The 25,223-nt window shown below is 36.7% G+C and overlaps 1 protein-coding gene across 1 annotated transcript in view; it reads left to right on the top strand.

The window, feature by feature from the left end:
- Nucleotides 1-12,579: 12,579 nt before the first annotated feature.
- The window catches only part of LOC117317559 (cubilin-like), a 34,110-nt gene continuing 21,466 nt past the window's right edge, over nt 12,580-25,223 (top strand). The window contains exons 1-3 of the mRNA XM_033872384.1: nt 12,580-12,625; nt 21,776-21,883; nt 23,713-23,812. Of these exons, the coding sequence (XP_033728275.1) occupies nt 21,832-21,883; nt 23,713-23,812 (152 nt within the window). The 5' untranslated portion in view covers nt 12,580-12,625; nt 21,776-21,831. The remainder of the gene's footprint in view (nt 12,626-21,775; nt 21,884-23,712; nt 23,813-25,223) is intronic.

Here is a 25,223-nt window from a genome sequence, read left to right as displayed (position 1 = left end):
TGCAATATTCAATCGTGATTTCTTGCTGTTTGGTTGCTTACTTACCGGGTTGTTAAACAGACAAAGATGTACTACATACAAAATCAACAAAGATGTACTTCAGGATCAGGGCATTATCTGTGTACATCAGAAGGGTACTTCAGTATTGTAGCACAATCTGTGTACATCAGAGGTGTTTCAGTTCGGTCATCTGTGTACATCAGAGGTGTTTCAGTTCGGTCTCTGTGTACATCAGATGTATCAGGGCGGTATCTGTACATCAGAGGTGTATCAGGGCAGTATCTGTACATCAGAGGTGTATCAAGGCGGTATTTGTACATCAGAGGTGTATCAGGGCGGTATCTGTACATCAGAGGTGTATCAGGGTGGTATCTGTACATCAGAGGTGTTTCAGGGCGGTATGTGTACATCAGAGGTGTATCAGGGCGGTATCTGTACACATCAGAGGTGTATCAGGGCGGTATCTATGTACATAGATGTATCAGGGCGGTATCTGTACATCAGAGGTGTATCAGGGCGGTATCTGTACATCAGAGGTGTATCAGGGCGGTATCTGTACATCAGAGGTGTATCAGGGCGGTATCTGTACATCAGAGGTGTATCAGGGCGGTATCTGTACATCAGAGGTGTATCAGGGCGGTATCTGTACATCAGAGGTGTATCAGGGCGGTATCTGTACACATCAGAGGTGTATCAGGGCGGTATCTGTACATCAGAGGTGTATCAGGGCGGTATCTGTACATCAGATGTGTATCAGGGCGGTATCTGTACATCAGAGGTGTATCAGGGCGGTATCTGTACATCAGAGGTGTATCAGGGCCGTATCTGTACATCAGAGGTGTATCAGGGCGGTATCTGTACACATCAGAGGTGTATCAGGGCGGTATCTATGTACATAGATGTATCAGGGCGGTATCTGCCTCATTCAATGATTTGTTTACATTATTAGCTCACCTTGACCGAAGGTCCAGTGAGCTTATGTCATGGCGCGGCGTCCCTCGTCCGTCTGTCGTCCGTCAACATTTGCTTCAAATCGCTACTAGTCAAAAAGTTCTTATTGGATTTTGCCCAAATTTGTTCAGAAACATCCTTGGCAGAAGGGGATCAGATTTTTCATAAATGGTGACTGATCCCCAAGGGGCCGGAGGGGCGGGGCCCAATAGTGGAAATAGAGGTAATTCCTTTAAATCGCTACTAGTCATAAAGTTATGAATGGATTTGAACCCAATTTGGTCAGAAACATTCTTGGGGAAAGGGGATCAGATTTTGTATAAATGGTGACTCTGACCCCCAAGGGGTCCCGAGGGGCGGGGCCCAATAGGGGAAATAGAGGTAATTCCTTTAAATCGCTACTTGCCATAAAGTTATGAATGGATTTGAACCCAATCTGGTCAGAAACATCCTTTGGGGAAGGGGAACAGATTTTGCATAAATGGTGACTGACCCCTGAGGGGTTCAATGGTCGGGGTCCAATAGGGGAAATAGAGGTAATTCCTTTAAATCGCTTTTAGTCATTAAGTTATGAATAGATTTTAACCCAATTTGGTCTGAAACATGTTGGGGAAAGCGAAACAGATTTTGAATAAATGGTGACTCTGACCCCCAAGGGGCCAAAGGGGCGGGGCCCAGTAGGGTAATAGAGTGAATTCCTTTAAATAGCGACTTGTCATAAAGTTATGAATGGATTTGAACCCAATTTGATCAGAAACATCCTTGGGAGAAGAGGAACAGATTTTGCATAAATGGTGACTCTGACCCCCAAGGGGCCAAAGGGTCGAGGCCCAATAGGGGAAATAGAGATAATTCCTTTAAATCGCTACTAGTCATAAAGTTATGAATGGATTTTGCATAAATGGTGACTCTGACCCCCGAGGGGTTCAATGGGTGGGGCCCAATAGGGGAAATAGAGGTAATTCCTTTTAAATCCCTTTTAGTCATTAAGTTATGAATGGATTTTAACCAATTTGGTCAGGAACATCTTGGGGAAAGCGAAACAGATTTTGCATAAACGGTGACGCTGACCCACTAGGGGCCAGAGGAGCTGGGCCCAATAGGGGAAATTGAGACAATTCCTTTAAATCGCTACCTTTAAATCTATTCCCATTCCCCATAGGATCTTTCAGACTAAATTTTGTTCATAACTTTATGAATGGATTTCAACAAAATTAAGTCTGGAAGATCCTTTGGGGAAGGGGAATAGATTTTGCATTAATGGCGATTCTGACCCCTAAGGGGACAGATGGGCGGGTCAAATAGGGGAAATAGAGGTAATTTTTATAAATCGTTACTTGTCGTTAAGTTCATATTAAATTTTGGCCAAATTTGGTCAGAAACATCCTTGGGGGAAAGGGATCAGATTTTGCATTAATGGTTGCTGTGACCCTCCATCCCATAACCATGTATAGCATCTCTGGATGTTAAGGGTTAAACACAATTCTGATCTAAAAATAGACCCAAGGGTCTATCCCCACTCTAAGGGACTTACTTTATTTAAACACTGTCATGTTGTAAAAACAATCCCTGAGGTCTTTTCACACCCATAAAAAGTCTGGACTTTGTTATTTCTTTAAAGCAGTTGGAATCCCCACACTATAACCATATATTGCATTGTTCGAGATTGACAAATAAAGCTATGTATTAACAAATTGAACATGAACATTATTTTGACAGTTGGGTCAATTCCAACCAGGTGAGTGATACAGGCCCCATGGGCCTCTTGTTTTTTATTCAAAAAGATTGATAAGATTACATCTGATCACCTGCATCACTAAGAGATTTATTGATGACCTTTGGTCATTAGAGCCCTGACCCCTAAAATTAGGCTAGTCTTGTGATGTGGTTGGAGAATTATGTAGATATATTTTGTATCAGGCATGAAGATTTATCTCCCTTTTGCTTTTCTGGAAAAATTTTGAAGAAGAGAAAATGTGTTGAAATAATAATGTTTCATGTTCTGACTTGTTCTGAATTTGTATTACTGACATTACAATAAAATATATGACTATATTTGAAAACATTGCAGTTGTTAATCAAAAGTATCTGAACAGACAATTCCGCTGCTGTCAATCATTGTTCTTTAATCAGATTTATTTTGTTTTCCCTGTAGGTTTTATATCTGTATACGATAACGTTGATAGTCGTGGTGGGTAAATGTTGTTAGTGACACTTTTGTTTCCGGCTAACAATTCCTCTTTTCTGTCATACAAATGATATACATCCGCAGCCTAATATATAGCTCCTATTTTGACATTAATTATTGACACGATTTAACTGATGGTTCCCGTGTTTACTGCAATTATTTAAAATGAAATATGAACGTCAAAATGGCGGTTATGTCTAATGTAACTAAACCAACGACCGTTCGCAGTTTCATAATTATTTGTATGTCGCTAGAATACACAAGAAATACCACCAGTAATTGAAGGCAAGTTGTAACAAACTACGTTGCCGTTTTTCATGAGGATTTTATTAAATAAGGTTATTGTTTGTTTATTTGAAAAGAATCTAACGATTATGATCCGTGACTGATGTACTGGCGTCTTGTCAAAACCAGATATGTCTCGTCGGACAACGCGACCGCAATTTTCTATCGGGAGTTAAAATATGGTATTAGGGGGTCATAAAATAGATGTTTGCTAGGCCTAATTAACATCTTATACATGTAGTATAAATAAAATTAAAAAAAACTTAGACAGTGTACATCTTGGATTTTATCTTTGGCTGTACAACATGTTCTGTTAATAGATCGATTTGTCGTTAAGTTAATTTTTTTCAAAGTTTACAAGCAGCTTTACTGATTCAGGAGTATATCAATACTCTTCCACAAGCAGTAAAGAAATAGGGAAAGAACTATACTCAGCTATTGGAAAGTTGTCAGCAGATCAATATGTTATACATGTTTTCTTGAATATATATAGAATAGGAATAACCAGATTAAGACATTTCATCTGATACAAATGTAACTGTCTGACTATAAAATCCAATTTTAAATTTCTTATTTTATGACCTCAGACCCTGACGTTTCTCAGGGCCTTTGGCCCTTTGATTATTTTTGTAATAGTTGTATAGTGGGCTATTCAAATCGCCTTATGTCCATATTCCTTAATCCATAAACAGTCATTGTTATTGCTATTTCTTGAACTGTTTTGGAGGACTGTTTGTCAAACTTCACATGTATGTTCCGCTTGGCCCATTGTTGTGACAATCAATTATGGAGTATAATTTGGGAAACAGCGGCCGACAGGTGGCCATCTTTGATTTTGGCAGTTGAAAATTGTTTTTGACTATTTCTTGAGAGTTACTTGAATATTTCTCAAACTTCACATTAGGTTCACCTTGGTTTATAGTTTTGCACATTCAATTTTTAATCTAATTCAGAATACAAAATGGCTGAGAGGCAGCCATCCTGGATTTTGACAGTTCAAATTATCTCTATTTCCCAGAAAGTTCTTCTTAGATTTCATATGAAGGTGTTCTTTTGTTATCAGATTATTAAGAGGAATTGAGGAAAGAAAGGAATAATTGAACTAATAAAGATTATTCAATGGTGGGCGCCAAAATTTCTCCTTGTAATGGCCTTTTGTCATCGTGTACTGTCTCTTGTCTTCCGTTCACTTTTTCTTATGAACACATTAACTTGAGTAAATATGAACATATTTTCAGGAAACTTGGTATGTCTTGAGTAAATATGAACATATTTTCAGGAAACTTGGTATGTCTTGAGTAAATATGAACATATTTTCATGAAACTTGGTTTGCAGCCTTATATTAATAAGATCTCGGATAATTTGGACAAGCAGGCCGATTCAACTGTAGCTTACAGAGTTATAGCCCTTTGTAGTTTATTGCCATTGGACCTTGTGAACATGATATAATTAGAGTAAATATGAATGGATTTTCATGAAACTTGGTTGGCAGCCTTATATTAATAAGATCTCGGATAATTTGGACAAGCAGACTGATTCAACTGTAGCTTACAGAGTTATAGCCCTTTGTAGTTTATTGCCATTGGACCTTGTGAACATGATATAATTAGAGTAAATATTAATGGATTTTCATGAAACTTGGTTGGCAGCCTTATATTGATAAGACCCCCCAGGAACTTGACAATTGGGTTGATTCCATTATAGCTTAAAGAGTTATGGCCATTTGTAGCTTTAATACCATTGGACCTTTTGAACATGCTAACTTGATTAAATATGGATAGGTTGTGATGAAATTTAGTATGTAGATTTATATCATTAATAAATTGGAAAGACAGATGAGTTCAACAATGGGTCTGGTTCCATGTAACTAACAGAGTATAACCCGAGCATCATTTCGTAAAAAATGAATGGATTTTGATCAAAATTGGTATTCTGTGACCATTATATCAAATAAGATCTTAGACAATTTAATGATTGAGACTGATTTGATTGTAACAGTTAAGGCCAATTCCAGTTTTAGGTCTAGGGTCAAGATATTTGGCCAAGAGTATGCTGGGATGAACAACTACCATATTAATTTAAAAGATAATCATGGTTTACTTTAAAGGTCACATGGGTCAAATATATTAAACATTAGTTTAAAGGCAAAACTCATTTATCAGTATATATATATATAAGTTATCAATAAAGTTCATGGGTCCCTTGTTATATCTGAACTAAGGTGATCGATAAGGCCCATGGGCTTCTTGTTATATTATAACTCAGGCGACCGATAAGGCCAATGGGCCTCTTGTTATATTATAACTCAGGCGACTGATAAGGCCAATGGGCCTCATGTTATATTATAACTCAGGCGACCGATAAGGCCAATGGGCCTCTTGTTATATTATAACTCAGGCGACCGATAAGGCCAATGGGCCTCTTGTTATATCAGAATCCACGTGATCGATAAGGTCAATGGGCCTCCTATTAATTTTTATTTAGTGTATTTTTTACCAACCTGTTATTGGTTATAAGAATACTGTCAACAATATCAAAATACACCGAAAGACTTTTACTACAGATGTTAGTGATAGTAGTGGAGACTGTCTCTACAAATGTTAGTGATAAAAGTGTACATGTACACCGTTCCTACAGATGTTAGTGATAGTAGTGTGGACTGTCTCAACAGATGTTAGTGATAGTAGTGTAGACTTTCCCTACAGATGTTAGTGATAGTAGTGTAGACTGTCCCTACTGATGTTAGTGATAGTAGTGTAGACTGTCCCTACAAATGTTAGTGATGAAAGTGTACATGTAGACCGTTCCTACAGGTGTTAGTGGTAGTAGTGTAGACTGTCCCTACAGATGTTAGTGATAGTAGTGTAGACCATCCCTACAAATGTTAGTGATAGTAGTGTAGACTGTCCCTACAGATGTTAGTGATAGTAGTGTAGACTGTCCCTACAGATGTTAGTGATAGTAGTGTAGACTCCCTACAAATGTTAGTGATAAAAGTGTACATGTACACCGTTCCTACAGGTGTTAGTGATAGTAGTGTGGACTGTCTCTACAGATGTTAGTGATAGTAGTGTAGACCATCCCTACAAATGTTAGTGATAGTAGTGTAGACTGTCCCTACAGATGTTAGTGATAGTAGTGTAGACTGTCCCTACAGATGTTAGTGATAGTAGTGTAGACTGTCCCTACAAATGTAAGTGATAAAAGTGTACATGTAGACCGTTCCTACAGGTGTTAGTGATAGTAGTGTAGACTGTCCCTACAGATGTTAGTGAGAGTAGTGTAGACTGTCTCTACAGATGTTAGTGGTAGTAGTGTAGACTGTCCCTACTGATGTTAGTGATAGTAGTGTAGATTGTCCCTACAGATGTTAGTGATAGTAGTGTGGACTGTCTCAACAGATGTTAGTGATAGTAGTGTAGACTTTCCCTACAGATGTTAGTGATAGTAGTGTAGGCTGTCCCTACAGATGTTATTGATAGTAGTGTAGACTGTCCCTACAGATGTCAGTGATAGTAGTGTAGACTGTCTCTACAGATGTTATTGATAGTAGTGCAGACTGTCTCTACAGATGTTATTGATAGTAGTGCAGACTGTCCCTACAGATGTTAGTGATAGTAGTGCAGACTGTCCCTACAGATGTTAGTGATAGGAGTGTAGACTGTCTCTACATATGTTAGTTTAGACTGTTTTTAAATGTGTTCGCGAGGTGTTTATGATAGAAGTTTTGAATGTTGCCTATATGCGATCGGTGAGTTTGTTTATGATTATTAACTTTCATTAATATGTTGTTTATTGCTTTAGTTGTGTTGTAGTAAACACTACCAAATACACAAGTTAATGTCTTCACACTAAGAAGTCTGATGCTATCTTCCCGGAATGATAATTACAGCACTTGACACAAACAACCATTTGACATCGGCACATATATATCAGGTCCTCTGCACTTTTTAAACCCTTATATACTTTGATATATCTTTCTGATACATTTAGCCCCAGGCTCGAGTACTCTTATCAGGATATCACATTGAATAAAGTCGCCCGTAACGAGGAGTGTCACTCAATTACCCGAGAAAGTCTCGGGTTTGCGTCCTTAGTTACTATCCCACATAATTACAGAACGAAAATAGTCTGCAGGAAAGGTAAGACATATTTAATTCCAACTCAAATCCTACTAAATTTTACTAAAACTAGCGTCTGCTTATTTTTTTTTTTTTTTTTTTTGCGTAGAAGTTGACAATTTTATCACTAACATCTGTACGGACAGTCTACACTACTATCACTAACATCTGTAGAGACAGACAACACTACTATCACTGACATCTGTAGGGACAGTCTACACTACTATCACTAACATCTGTAGGGACAGTCTACACTACTATCGCTAACATCTGTAGAGACAGTCTACATTATTATCACTAACATCTGTAGGGACAGTCTACACTACTCTCACTAACATCTGTAGGGACAGTCTACACTACTATCACTAACATCTGTAGGGACAGTCTACACTACTATCACTAACATCTGTAGGGACAGTCTACACTACTATCACTAACATCTGTAGAGACAGTCTACACTACTATCACTAACATCTGTAGGGACAGTCTACACTACTATCACTAACATCTGTAGGGACAGTCTACACTACTATCACTAACATCTGTAGGGACAGTCTACACTACTATCACTAACATCTGTAGGGACAGTCTACACTACTATCACTACATCTGTAGGGACAGTCTACACTACTATCACTAACATCTGTAGGGACAGTCTACACTACTATCACTTACATATGTAGGGACAGTCTACACTACTATCACTAACATCTGTAGGGACAGTCTACACTACTATCACTTACATATGTAGGGACAGTCTACACTACTATCACTTACATCTGTAGGGACAGTCTACACTACTATCACTAACATCTGTAGGGACAGTCTACACTACTATCACTAACATCTGTAGGGACAGTCTACACTACTATCACTTACATATGTAGGGACAGTCTACACTACTATCACTAACATCTGTAGGGACAGTCTACACTACTATCACTAAAATCTATAGGGACAGTCTACACTTCTATCACTAACATCTGTAGGGACAGCCTACACTACTATCACTTACAGATGTAGGGACAGTCTACACTACTCTCACTTACATATGTAGGGACAGTCTACACTACTATCACTAACATCTGTAGGGACAGTCTACACTACTATCACTAACATCTGTAGGGACAGTCTACACTACTATCACTAACATCTGTAGGGACAGTCTACACTACTATCACTAACATCTGTAGGGACAGTCTACACTACTATCGCTAACATCTGTAGGGACAGTCTACACTACTATCGCTAACATCTGTAGAGACAGTCTACACTACTATCACTAACATCTGTAGGGACAGTCTACACTACTCTCACTAACATCTGTAGGGACAGTCTACACTACTATCACTAACATCTGTAGAGACAGTCTACATTATTATCACTAACATCTGTAGGGACAGTCTACACTACTCTCACTAACATCTGTAGGGACAGTCTACACTACTATCACTAACATCTGTAGGGACAGTCTACACTACTATCACTAACATCTGTAGGGACAGTCTACACTACTATCACTAACATCTGTAGAGACAGTCTACACCACTATCACTGACATCTGTAGAGACAGACAACACTACTATCACTGACATCTGTAGGGACAGTCTACACTACTATCACTAACATCTGTAGGGACAGTCTACACTACTATCACTTAGATCTGTAGAGACAGTCTACACCACCATCACTAACATCTGTAGGGACAGTCTACACTAGTATCACTGACATCTATAGGGACAGTCTACACTACTATCACTAACATCTGTAGGGACAGTCTACACTACTATCACTTACATATGTAGGGACAGTCTACACTACTATCACTAACATCTGTAGGGACAGTCTACACTTCTATCACTTACATCTGTTGATGCAGTCTACACTTCTATCACTTACATTTGTTGAGGCAGTCTACACTTACATCATTGACATCTCAATGGGCAGGTTACACTACTATCACTTACATATGTAGGGACAGTCTACACTACTATCACTAACATCTGTAGGGACAGCCTACACTACTATCACTTACATATGTAGGGAGAGTCTACACTACTATCACTAAAATCTATATGGACAGTCTACACTTCTATCCATAACATCTGTAGGGACAGCCTACACTACTATCACTTACAGATGTAGGGACAGTCTACACTACTATCACTTACAGATGTAGGGACAGTCTACATTACTGTCACTGACATCTGTAGGGACAGTCTACACTACTATCACTAACATCTGTAGGGACAGTCTACACTACTACCACTTAAATCTGTAGAGACAGTCTACACTACTATCACTTAAATCTGTAAAGACAGTCTACACTTACATCATTGACATCTTAAGGGGCAGGTTATACTTACATCATTGACATCTTAAGGGGCAGGTTACACTTACATCATTGACATCTTAAGGGGCAGGTTACACTACTATCACTAACATTTGTCAATTGAGCAGGCCGATGTATAGTCCTTGACATTGAATAATTTTTCTCCCAGCGGATTACTTTGACATCATTACTTTCCAAATGTCTGTTTCAAACAATGACGCTGAGATGTAGTAAATGGCAAGGCTACTGATGGCTTGGTGAATATAACGGATATATAGAAACGTTTAACACAGTGCAGAGTTTGAAGACTAAGAAACTGTTAGCACAGTGAATATACCGGAGACTTAGAAACTGTTAACACAATGAATATACTGGAGACTTAGAAACTGTTTACACAGTGAATATACTGGAGACTTAGAAACTGTTAACACAGTGAATATACTGGAGATTTAGAAACTGTTAACACAGTGAATATACTGGAGACTTAGAAACTGTTAACACAGTGAATAATATACTGTATACTTAGAAACTGTCAGAACAGTGAATATACTGGAGACTTAGAAACTGTCAGTACAGTGAATATACTGGAGACTTAAAAAACTGTCAACATAGTGAATATACTGGAGACTTAGAAACTGTTAACACAGTGAATATGCTGGAGACTTAGAAACTGTCAACACAGTAAATATACTGGAGACTTAGAAACTGTCAGAACAGTGAATATACTGGAGACTTAGAAACTGTTAACACAGTGAATATACTGGAGACTTAGAAACTGTCAACACAGTGAATATACTGGAGACTTAAAAACTGTCAACATAGTGAATATACTGGAGACTTAGAAACTGTTAACACAGTGAATATACTGGAGACTTAGAAACTGTTAACACAGTGAATATGCTGGAGACTTAGAAACTGTTAACACAGTGAATAATATACTGTATACTTAGAAACTGTCAGAACAGTGAATATACTGGAGACTTAGAAACTGTCAGTACAGTGAATATACTGGAGACTTAAAAAACTGTCAACATAGTGAATATACTGGAGACTTAGAAACTGTTAACACAGTGAATATGCTGGAGACTTAGAAACTGTCAGAACAGTGAATATACTTGAGACTTAGAAACTGTCAGAACAGTGAATATACTGGAGACTTATAAACTGTTAACACAGTGAATATACTGGAGACTTGGAAACTGTTAACACAGTGAATATGCTGGAGACTTAGAAACTGTTAACACAGTGAATATACTGGAGACTTAAAAACTGTTAACATAGTGAATATATTGGAGACTTGGACACTGTTAACACAGTGAATATGCTGGAGACTTAGAAACTGTTAACACAGTGAATATGCTGGAGACTTAGAAACTGTCAACACAGTGAATATGCTGGAGACTTAAACACTGTCAACACAGTGAATATACTGGAGACTTAAAAACTGTTAACACAGTGAATATACTGGAGACTTAAAACTGTCACAGTGAATATACTGGAGACTTAGAAACTGTTAACACAGTGAATATACTGGAGACTTAGAAACTCTTAACACAGTGAATATACTGGAGACTTAAAAACTGTTAACACAGTGAATATACTGGAGACTTAGAAACTGTTAACACAGTGAATATACTGGAGACTTAAAAACTGGCAATACAGTGAATATACTGGAGACTTAGAAACTGTTAACACAGTGAATATGCTGGAGACTTAGAAACTGACAACACAGTGAATATACTGGAGACTAAGAAACTGTTAACACAGTGAATATACTGGAGACTTAGAAACTGTCAGAACTGTGAATATACTGGAGACTTAGAAACTCTTAACACAGTGAATATACTGGAGACTTAAAAACTGTTAACACAGTGAATATACTGGAGACTTAGAAACTGTTAACACAGTGAATATACTGGAGACTTAGAAACTGTTAATACAGTGAATATACTGGAGACTTAGAAACTCTCAACACAGTGAATATACTGGAAACTTGGACACTGTTAACACAGTGAATATACTGGAGACTTGGACACTGTTAACACAGTGAATATACTGGAGACTTAGAAACTGTTAATACAGTGAATATACTGGAGACTTAGAAACTGTTAACACAGTGAATATACTGGAGACTTAGAAACTGTTAACACAGTGAATATACTGGAGACTTAGAATCTGTCAACACAGTAAATATACTGTTGACTTAGAAAGTGTTAACACAGTGGATATGCTGGAGACTTAGAAAATGTCAACATAGTGAATTTACTGAAGACTAAGAAACTGGCAATACAGTGAATATGCTGGAGACTTAAAAACTGTCAACACAGTGAATATACTGGAGACTTGGACACTGTTAACAAAGTGAATATGCTGGAGACTTAGAAACTGTTAACACAGTGAATATACTGGAGTCTTAGACACCACGAACAAAGTGAATTTGAAAATAAATATTTCAGGATGAGGTGTATTAAAAATAAAAACGATTCATGATTGCATGAAAATATGTTTGCATGAAAAAAATAAACATATTTTGATGTAATGTTTATGTTAAGATTGATCATGTGATGATCATATGCATGACAACGATTTTGTCACATATAGATATATAATATATGCATATACGTATTATATACGTTTGATATGCTGATGCGCATGACATGAGTTGCCTTTAAATAAGCTTGTTTGTGACGATCTGATATACTCTCTCTGAAATCTCCTTGAGCAGCGACCTTTTCTCGTCACATCAGGTAAGGAAATATTATATTTTGTTTTCAGTTTCTGCCAAATCTTCAGTTTAAAATATATTTATCTTCTTGTGGTATTTCATCAAAACCATAACATCATAATTACTAGTGAATAAAAAAAAAACTCGTTTTCATTCTTTTGATGTAGTTAAAGAGTTTGATTTACTATATTTTACTTACTATTATTACCGTCACTACTTTTTATGTACCATTAATCCCGTGACCCTGTTTTATTTACTATTAATCCCGTTACCATATTTAATTTACTATTACTCCCATCAACATGTTTTATTTATCATCAAACTCGTCACCATGTTTTATTTACAATTAATCTCGTTATAATATTTTTTACCGTTAATCACGTTATAATTTTTTTACCATTAATCTCGTTATAATATTTTGTTACCATCAATCCCGTCACCATGTTTTATTGAACATTAATCCCGTCGCCATGTTTTATGTTCCATTTATCCCGTCACCATGTTTTATTTACCAGTAATCCCGTCACTATGTTTTATTTTCTATTAATCCCGTCACCATATTCTATTTGCCATTAATCCCGTCACCATGTTTTATTTGCCATTAATCCCGTCACCATGTTTTATTTAACATTAATCCCGTCACCATGTTTTATTTAACATTAATCCCGTCACCATGTTCTATTTGCCATAAATCCCCTCACCATGTTTTATTTACCATTAATCCAGTCACAATGTTTTATTTACTATTAATTCCGTTGCCATGTTTTATTTAACATTAATCCCGTCACCATGTTCTATTTGCCATAAATCCCCTCACCATGTTTTATTTACCATTAATCCAGTCACAATGTTTTATTTACTATTAATTCCGTTGCCATGTTTTATTTAACATTAATCCAGTCACCATGTTCTATTTGCCATAAATCCCCTCACCATGTTTTATTTACCATTAATCCAGTCACAATGTTTTATTTACTATTAATTCCGTCTCCATGTTTTATTTATCATTAATTCTTTCACCATGTTTTATTTACTATTAATCTCGTTATAATGGTTTTTGTTTTGTTTTTGTTTTTACCATTAATCCAGTCATTATGTTTGTTCTACCATATTTCACGAAAGAACCAATAATGAATATGTAACAGAAATAATTATTTAAGTAATTCTTCGCTTGGATTATATCGCGATCTTGATCTAGATAAGGACTTAAACATGTAGCTTAGCTCTATAGCCAATTAGATGTTCAGTCTGTTTTGTCAGGTCATTTAATGTTATATCGCTTTTCAATTATGCTCGATATTATAAATCAGTTTGGTTGAAGATTTTAAAATGTGGCAAATAATGAATATCCATGTCTTTCCTCCTCCGTACAGCATGTTAAAAATCCATAACACTAATAGGTAATTGATAATTGTATAAACACAGCATGTTATAATAATCCATAACTACTAATATGTCATTACTATAGTATAAATACAGGATGTTAAAACTCCAAAATAACTGATAAGTAATTACTTTAGTGTAAATACAGGATGTTAATATTCCATTACAACTATTAAGTAATGACTTTAGTGTAAATACAGCATGTTGATATTCCATTACAACTATTAAGTAATTACTATAATATAAACACAGCATGTTAAAATCCATAACAACTAAGTTGTTATTACTATAGTATATAGACAATACTTTTAAAATCTATAATACATAATTACTATATAATAAATATTTAGGTATCGATATTCCCTATTATAGAAACAAATCTAAGCCTACTACATGTTTCTGATGCGTTAAATCTGTGTTTCTCCTTTGTTACACTTGTTCGTCTTTGAATCTCATGCCCCTTGTTAAGTATATTTTAAAGCCGAATAAGGTCCATTTTTACCCCGTGTTTCTGATGTTTTAAACTTGTGCTTATCCTGCGTTATGCTTGTTAAAATCTTCTTTGAATCCCCAGTCGGTGTTAAGTCCATGTTAACCCGTAATAAGCCGTACTAAGTCCAATATTAAGCGTGTTTTAAAGCCGCACGAATTTCATGTTCAGCCAGTGTAAAATCCACGTTAAAACAGGTTTCAGCCCGTTTTAAAACTCCATGCTAGGTACGAAGCCCATGTTTAGCCCATGCTTATGCCATGTGAAGCTCCGTGTTAAACCCCATATTAAAATTATGTGTTAAGCCGATATTGAGCCCCATTAAGCCACATGATAAGGTCGTGTTAAGCCCGTCTGAGGGTCGTGATGTGCTCGAGGTAAGTTAAACCAATGGCACTTTGTGTCCATACTATGCTATGTTAAGGTGATATTAAGCCATTGTTTTGCCCCGTGTTAAGCCACCAATCTATGACGGTGTAATGTACGTATGCATCTATCAAAATAGTTCGAATATTGACTACGACTTCGCAAATGAATCCGAAAAGTCAAATACATGTGTGTAAATTTAATTCCATATTTTATAACACCATCAGTATTATGAAAACGGGATTCCTTTCCATCTTAAAATGAATGAAATGATTATCACCTATTCAGGTTTCTGATGACCAATTTGTTATAGGTAAGAGATACCAACACTAGCGGTGCTGACGTAAGGAGGATCTGTATAATTAATGTTTAAAAAATCAGCTCATGCACTTTAATATTTCTTCAAAAGGTTTTCAGGGGACTCAGCTGTCACGTATTCAGTCTTACGCATTTATAGATATGATCTAGAGATATGTATAGATATGATCGTTAGAAATAAATATATCCAATTGTCATGAAACAGTTTGATTAAAGATTTTAAAGTGTGACAAATATTGAATATTCATTTCTTTCATCCTCCGTACTGCATGTTAAAAATCTATAACAAGTTATAAGCAATTACTAAAGTATAAACACAGCATGTTAAAAGACTGTAAAGGCAGTCCTACACTACTGTCATTAACATTTGTAGGGACTGTCTACACTACTATCAATAACATTTGTAGGGACAGTCTACACTACTATCAATAACATCTGTAGGGACAGTCTACACTACTATCAATAACATCTGTAGGGACAGTCTACACTACTATCAATAACATTTGTAGGGACTGTCTACACTACTATCAATAACATTTGTAGGGACTGTCTACACTACTATCAATAACATCTGTAGGGACAGTCTACACTACTATCAATAACATCTGTAGGGACAGTCTACACTACTATCAATAACATTTGTAGGGACTGTCTACACTACTATCAATAACATCTGTAGGGACAGTCTACACTTCGATTTAGCAGGCCGATGTATTTTTTTCTGATAAAGGACACTGTTATCACAATGAATATACCAGAGACTTAGTATCTTTTAACACAGGAAATTCGAGTTTTTTTTCGGGATGATGTGATTAAAAAAACCAACGGTTCATTAAGGTATGGGTGTGTGTTTGTAGGTAAATATGTAAAATATTTGGTTGTTATGTCTGGATTAAATTGATCATGTGCTAATTATATGCATGGCAACCACTTCCTCACATGAAGTTACGTATTATACCGTTTTATATGCTGATGCGCATGTCATGAATTGCCTATAAATATGACGATCCGATATACTTTCTCTGAAGTCTCCTTGGGGATTCTCGTCACATCAGGTAAGATAATATTGTTTTTTAAGTTGCTGCCAAACATTCAGTCTAAAATATATATGCTGATACCTAATCCAAGTCACAACATCATAATTAACAGGAAAGCAAACAATCTTCATTCTTTATTTTATTTAGTTCATAAACCATTTAAACAGTCACCATGTTTTATTTACCATTAATCCCGTCCCCATGTTTTGTTTATAATTAATTGTGTCACCATGTTTTATTTAACATTAATCCTGTTACCATGTTTTATTCACCATTCTAACACGATTCGTTTGCAACGCGTATTTTGATTGGTTACGCAACGAGTTCTAATCTGCGATAGAACCATGATCTATCGTGTTAAGCCACGCCCTGTTTCTAATCAAAACAATATGGCGTCAAGTTCGACTCGTAGCGAAATTCAACACTTTGTACCATTTATGATTGATGACCCATGATATTGGAATCGAAAGTGAAGAAATAGAAAAGAATGAATTAACTGTCCGTCGAGAGTTCAAACCAAATTTCAAGTTCTAGTCCGTCGAGAGTTTAAACCAAATTTCATGTTCTAATCGCCAGTATAGCCACGAAAAACAACGTACTATCCCCTAATTAATCCCGTCACCATGGTTTATTTACCATTAATCCTGTCACCATGGTTTATTTACCATTAATCCCGTCAACATGTTTTATTTACCATTAATCCCGTCACCATATTTTATTTACAATTAATCGTGTCACTATGTTTTATTGGGCATTAATCCCGTCACAATGTTTTAATTATCATTAATCCCCTCACCATGTTTTATTGACCATTAAACCCGTCACAATGTGATATTTACCATTAATCCCCTCACCATGTTTTATTTACAATCAATCCCGTCACCATGTTTTATTTACCATTAATCCGTCACAGTATTACATTTACTATTAATCCCATCACCATGTTTTATTGACCATTTAACCCGTCACCATTTTTTTGACCATTAATCCCGTCAACATGTTTTATCTACCATTACTCCCGCCACCATTTTTTATTCATCATTAATCCCGTCACCATGTTTTATGTACCATTAATCCCGTCACCATGTTTTATTTACCATTAATCACGTCACCATGTTTTATCTACCATTATTCACGTCACTATGTTTTATCTACCATGAATCCCGTCTTCATGGTTTTCTTTTCCATTAATCACATCCATATTTTCCACTGTTCACATTAAAATGACACTTTAATTATGTACTGCTAATAAATCCCAACACATTATAAAATATTGAAGCCAAAAATGTGAATGATTATATCAATTCTTATAAAAGTCTGACGTCATATACTGAAGCCCCACATTTAAATGAAGCTCGATGTTTTGAAACACTGTTCGGTACAGATACTTCAGTTCCAAACAGTTACAAGCCGATAAACATCGTCATTAGCTTCGGTTACAAAAATTATTTATTGGCGCTGACGTAATTGTAAAAAATGAAAGACGTAACTAGTAACTGTTTAATATCCTTTTTGCATATCATCATTGAATCATCACTGTCTTCTGAATGTCTTCTCTTGTGAATACATAGCATTATAAATATAATCACTAGTGAATACATATCATGACTGTCATCACTTGTGAATACATAACATCATGAATGTCATCATTAGTGAATACATAACATCATGAATGTCATCACTTGTGAATACATAACATCATGAATGTCATCACTAGTGAATTCATCACATCATGAATATCTTCACTAGTGAATACATATCATGAATGTCATCACTAGTGAATACATAACATCATGAATGTCATCACTAGTGAATACATAACATCATGAATGTCATCACTAGTGAATACAAAACGTTATGAATATCATCTATTAAATATGAATATCATCACTGGTGAATACATAACATCATGAAAGTTATCACTAATGAATATATAACATCATGGATAAATCGAGAATGAATTCAAAGAATTTCAAAGCCAAAAGTTACGTCAATATTGTTGTTATAACATCGTGATCATTAGCAACATTTTATTCGAATAGGTTGTTAGACAACCGGTTATAGGATATATTTATCAACACTTCTCTATCCTCACAACCATCAATCAGAAATTTATTTCGCATGACTATCATATTTTATAAATATATTTGTAAGGTAACCTCTTTACGTTGAGAAATAATTAGAATAATGGTTTTCGAATAATGTCGAGTAATGTTGAAAGTGGAATAATTTATCTTTTTAGGAAAATTATATGCATTCATGGAGAAGAAATTTAATGTTTAAATTTGCTCATCGTCATGCTGACACACTCAACACGACACCTAGATACTTTGGTAATGAATAAGATCAAACAGCTTCCGTCACTGATGTCGTTACGCATTAACACTTAAGAAAATATTGAACAATTATCTATATTGGCTCGTTAAACAAAGTAGTTATATTGACATAAGACTGGATACACTAAGTCTGCAGTGCAATGTCACACGGTAACTATCAGAGCAGAAACGTTACAGACTACGGCTGTGCATAAATATTTTAACATAAAGATAGATAAAAATATCCTTAACATTCTGTATACATAAAATGTACTTGACTATTATTGGCGAGTTTTCTTTTCGCGCTTTATATGGTAAGACTCTTTAAGATAGATTGAAATGTCCTTAACATCCTGTAAATCGGACTGTTATTGACGAGTTTTCGCGGTTAAATGATATCAAAATCTCCTTAACATCCTGTTTATTGGACTATTATTGACGCGTTTTCGCGGTTAAATTATATCAAAATCTCCTTAACATCCTGTATATTGGACTTTGTGACGAGTTTTCGCGGTTAAATGATATCAAAATCTCCTTAACATCCTGAATATTGGACTATTATTGACGAGTTTTCGCGGTTAAATGATATCAAAATCTCCTTAACATCCTCTATATCGGACTATTATTGACGAGTTTTCGCGGCTAAAAATCGATCAAAATCTCCTTAACATCCTGTATATTGGACTAATATTGACGCGTTTTCGCGGTTAAATTATATCAAAATCTCCTTAACATCCTGTATATTGGACTAATATTGACGCGTTTTCGCGGTTAAATTATATCAAAATCTCCTTAACATCCTGTATATTGGACTATTATTGACGCGTTTTCGCGGTTAAATTATATCAAAATCTCCTTAACATCCTGTATACCGGACTATTATTGACAAGTTTTCGCGGCTAAAAATCGATCAAAATCTCCTTAACATCCTGTATATCGGACTATTATTGACGAGTTATCTTTTTGCGCTTTTTATGGTAAGACTCCTAAAAATAGATAAAATGTCCTTAACATCCTGGAAATCTTACTGTTATGACGAGTTTTCTTTTTGAACTTTTTGTGGTAAGGCTCTCAACCACTGCAAATTCAACGACGTGCGGAGACTTTACAGATCCTGACGTTATTTAAACTTGAACTGTTTTCAGAAGGTTATAAAAGGGCGATCAAAACAGTCACATCGATTGACCTGCATAACCCCCCCCCCCCCCAAAAAAAAACCCCAATAAAAACCATAACCCCCCCCCCCCCCCCCAAAAAAAAAACAACAAAAAACAAAAAACAAAAAAAAACCAAAAACAGAAAGATAATTAATGTAGTAAAGCACAATCTGTAAACGGTAAAAATTAATAAAATGATGAATGGGTAACAGAAAAAATACTATAAAATACTGTTATCTTTTTACTTGGGTAAAATTTGTATGAGACGTGACATGAAAACTTTTAAGTAGTATCGATATATAGTCAATTATATCAGAGCGATCTATATTTGCAGGTCATTCAATGCTACATTACATTTGAATAATACTTGATATTTAAACAAGTGTAAATATAAATATATGTTATGAAAGAGTTTTGTGTATTATTTTGAAATGTGAAAAATTATGGATATTCATTTGTTGCCTCCCCCACACAGCCTGTAAAACTTCATAACAATATAAGAAATTACTATAGTATAAACACAGCATGTTTGAAAATCTAAAACAACTAATAATCAATTACTTCATCATAAACACAGGATGTAAACAAAATCTCAATGTCTAATTACTATGGTGTCAACATTTGGGTCGCGATATTTTCTATTATGGAAACCGAATTAAGCCGTATTTCTTAACTCTAGTGTACAACCCTCCCTTACTTATTAGACTTTGTTAAACTTGTGTTTACCTTGCATTGTACTTGTTTTAATGTCTATTGTTAGCCAGAATGTTCAGAACGTGATAAATGTGTTAAATGTCTACATTTAGTTTCTCTTCCTTGTTTTTCAAGTATGTGTTGAGAATCTCTTGGCCATTCCTAATTAAGTCTTCCTTTGTTGAGTTTTCTCAAGGCTATGTTGAGTTTCTCTTGGCCATTCCTAATTAAGTCTTCCTTTGTTGAGTTTTCTCAAGGCTATGTTGAGTTTCTCTTGGCCATTCCTAATTAAGCCTTCCTTTGTTGAGTTTTCTCAAGGCTATGTTGTGTTTCTCTTGGCCATTCCTAATTAAGTCTTCCTTTGTGGAGTTTTCTCAAGGCTATGTTGAGTTTCTCTTGGCCATTCCTAATTAAGTCTTCCTTTGTTGAGTTTTCTCAAGGCTATGTTGAGTTTCTCTTGGCCATTCCTAATTAAGTCTTCCTTTGTTGAGTTTTCTCAAGGCTATGTTGAGTTTCTCTTGGCCATTCCTAATTAAGTCTACATTTGTTGAGTTTTCCCAAGGCTATGTTGAGTTTCTCTTGGCCATTCCTAATTAAGCCTTCCTTTGTTGAGTTTTCTCAAGGCTATGTTGAGTTTCTCTTCGCCATTCCTAATTAAGTCTACCTTTGTTGTGCTTTTCAAGGCTATGTTGAGTTTCTCTTGGCCATTCCTAATTAAGTCTACCTTTGTTGTGCTTTTTAAGGCTATGTTGAGTTTCTCTTGGCCATTCCTAATGAAGTCTACCTTTGCTGTGTTTTTTCAAGGCTATGTTGAGTTTCTCTTGACCATTCCTAATTAAGTCTACCTTTGTTGAGTGTTCACAAGGCTATATTGAGTTTCTCTTTGCCCTTGTGAAGCCTATGTCCAACCACAAACCACAGACTTGTGGTCGAACCTGTGCTCCCTTTTTCAATTTGAGGGCGGCTACCGTACGGCTTTTGAAATTATGACACACGGCCGCAATAAATAAGCCATACGGCGCCCGAAAGGTGGCTGCAGGCGACCATACGGTGGCCGTCAGCAAGACTGACGCTACCGCTGCCCGTTTACATTCACGACAAAGGCAACGCCACAGTGCAATCGCCAATGGAATGTTTTACGGCATGACTACGGCGTCTCTAATTTTAGGGCGAACATGGAAATTATAACTCCGCTCTATAAGTCATCCTTTATATTTCGACCGGTGAAATAAAAAAGGCTAATCCATGCAGTAATTCTGCCGCCGCTCACCTTCAATGTCAACTTTCGAGCCGTTACTGCCAAAACGTAAACTTCATCAGGCGAATTTACCCCGCCGTGTGTGTCCTATACTGAAGATCAAATGGCGTCATTAGTAGATATTAATTTTGTAAGTATGACGTATCATGTTACAGGAAACCAGAGTCAAAGTTACGTGACAATAGAAGTAGATACAGAATACCTAGTCAGTATGAGGAACTGCTACAGACTGCTGCTGATGCTGGCAATGCTCGCTCATACAGGTAACTCCCTCATACAGGTAGCTCACTCATACAGGTAACTCGCTCATACAGGTAACTCGATTGTCCATCAGATAAGTTAAACACTCAGAAATTGTAAAACACTAGAAAATATTATTGTCATATTTCAATTAGGATGTTAAAAATAAACCAAATATGGTTTTATTCGCAAATTTTAGTGATTGTGTAGCGATACTGGACTGGGCTCCATGTTCGAATTAAGGTCTGTTCGTTGCATTTTTCATCTTACAGTAATAATAATAATATTATTAATAAAAAGGTGGTTAAGACAAAATTCCAAACCATAATATATTTAACTTTCAAAATAACAGTATGTAACAGTTCTATATGTTTATATTTAATCCTGACGTTTGAACGTCCGTATGTTACAGTGAGAGGTAACTATATAACCTTGATGTTAGTACGTCTGTATGTTACAGTGAGGGGAGATTATATAACCCTGATGTCAGTACGTCTGTATGTTACAGTGAGAGGTGATTATATAACCCTGATGTCAGTACGTCTGTATGTTACAGTGAGGGGTGATTATATAACCCTGATGTTAGTACGTCTGTATGTTACAGTGAGAGGTGACTATATAACCCTGATTTTAGTACGTCTGTAGGTTACAGTGAGGGATGATTATGTAACCCTGATGTCAGTACGTTTTTATGTTACAGTGAGGGGTGATTATATAACCCTGATGTTAGTACGTCTGTATGTTACTGTAAGAGGTGATTATATAACCCTGATGTTAGTACGTCTGGATGTTACAGTGAGGGGTGATTATATAACCCTGATGTTAGTACGTCTGGATGTTACAGTGAGGGGTGATTATATAACCCTGATGTTAGTACGTCTGTATGTTACAGTGAGATGTAATTATATAACCCTGATGTTAGAACGTCCGTATGTTACAGTGAGGGATGATTATGTAACCCTGATGTCAGTACGTTTTCATGTTACAGTGAGAGGTGATTATAAAACCCTGATGTCAGCACGTCTGTATGTTACAGTGAGGGGTGATTATATAACCCTGATGTTAGTACGTCTGTATGTTACTGTAAGAGGTGATTATATAACCCTGATGTTAGTACGTCTGTATGTTACAGTGAGAGGTGATTATATAACCCTGATGTTAGTACGTCTGTATGTTACAGTGAGAGGTGATTATATAACGCTGATGTTAGTACGTCTGTATGTTACAGTGAGGGGTTATTATATAACCCTGATGTTAGTACGTCTGTATGTTACAGTGAGGGGTGATTATATAACCCTGATGTTAGTACGTCTGTATGTTACAGTGAGGGGTGATTATATAACCCTGATGTCAGTACGTCTGTATGTTACAGTGAGAGGTGATTATATAACCCTGATGTTAGTACGTCCGTATGTTACAGCGAGAGGTGATTATAAAACCCTGATGTCAGTACGTCCGTATGTTACAGTGAGGAGTGATTATATAACCCTGCTGTTAGAACGTCCGTATGTTACAGTGATGGGTGATTATATAACCCTGATGTAAGTACGTCTGTATGTTACAGTGAGAGGTGATTATATAACCCTGATGCTAGTAGGTCTTTATGTTACAGTGAGGGGTGATTATATAGCCCTGATGTCAGTACGTCTGTATGTTACAGTGAGGGGTGATTATATAACCCTGATGTTAGTACGTCCGTATGTTACAGTGAGAGGAAATTATATAACTCTGATGCTAGTACGTCCGTATGTTACAGTGAGAGGTGTTTATATAACTCTGATGTTAGTACGTCCGTATGTTACAATGAGAGGTGACTATATAATCCTGATGCTAGTACGTCCCTATGTTACAGTGAGAGGTGTTTGTGAATGTAACTCTGATAGCAGTGAATTGAAGGCAGAAACAAATGTCTACCATAAGCATGGTATCACCTGTGACGAAGAACCTACTGCGTAAGTAATTTAAACCGCTCATACATCTCCGTCAACTTAACCAATCACCCCTTAGTCAACTAAACCACACATACACCTCAGTCAACTAAACCACACACACACCTCAGTCAACTAAACCACTCATACACCTCAGTCAACTAAACCACACACACACCTCAGTCAACTAAACCACTCATACACCTCAGTCAACTAAACCACTCATACACCTCAGTCAGCGAAACCACACACACACCTCAGTCAACTAAACCACACACACACACCTCAGTCAACTAAACCACACATACACCTCAGTCAACTAAACCACTCATACACCTCAGTCAACTAAACCACACATACACCTCAGTCAACTAAACCACACACACACCTCAGTCAAATAAACCACTCATACACCTCAGTCAACTAAACCATTCATACACCTCAGTCAACTAAACCACTCATACACCTCAGTCAACTAAACCACACACACACCTCAGTCAACTAAACCACACACACACCTCAGTCAACTAAACCACTCATACACCTCAGTCAACTAAACCACTCATACACCTCAGTCAACTAAACCACTCATACATCTCAGTCAACTAAACCAGACACACACCTCAGTCAACTAAACCACACACACACCTCAGTCAACTAAACCACTCATACACCTCAGTCAACTAAACCACGCACACACCTCAGTCAACTAAACCACACACACACCTCAGTCAACTAAACCACTCATACACCTCAGTCAGCGAAACCACACACACACCTCAGTCAACTAAACCACTCATACATCTCAGTCAACTAAACCACTCATACACCTCAGTCAACTAAACCACACACACACCTCAGTCAACTAAACCACTCATACACCTCAGTCAGCGAAGTCACACACACCTCAGTCAACTAAACCACACACACACCTCAGTCAGCGAAACCACTCATACACCTCAGTCAGCGAAACCACTCATACACCTCTGTCAGCGAAACCACACATACACCTCAGTCAACCAAACCACTCATACACCTCAGTCAACTAAACCACACACACACCTCAGTCAGCTAAACCACTCATACACCTCAGTCAACTAAACCACTCATACACCCCAGTCAACTAAACCACACACACACACCTCAGTCAACTAAACCACACACAAACCTCAGTCAACTAAATCACTCATACACCTCAGTCAACTAAACCACTCATACACCTCAGTCAACTAAAAAACTCACACCACAGTCAACTAAACCACCCACACACCTCAGTCAGCGAAACCACACACACACCTCAGTCAACTAAACCACTCATACACCCCAGTCAACTAAACCACACATACACCTCAGTCAACTAAACCACTCATACACCTCAGTCAACTAAACCACTCATACACCTCAGTCAACTAAACCACTCATGCACCTCAGTCAG

This window comes from Pecten maximus, chromosome 19 (genome assembly GCF_902652985.1).
Source record: "Pecten maximus chromosome 19, xPecMax1.1, whole genome shotgun sequence".
In the NCBI taxonomy this organism is placed as follows: domain Eukaryota; kingdom Metazoa; phylum Mollusca; class Bivalvia; order Pectinida; family Pectinidae; genus Pecten; species Pecten maximus.
The sequence above is the reverse complement of the archived record's forward strand: the minus strand, read 5'-3'. Positions and strand labels throughout refer to the sequence as shown.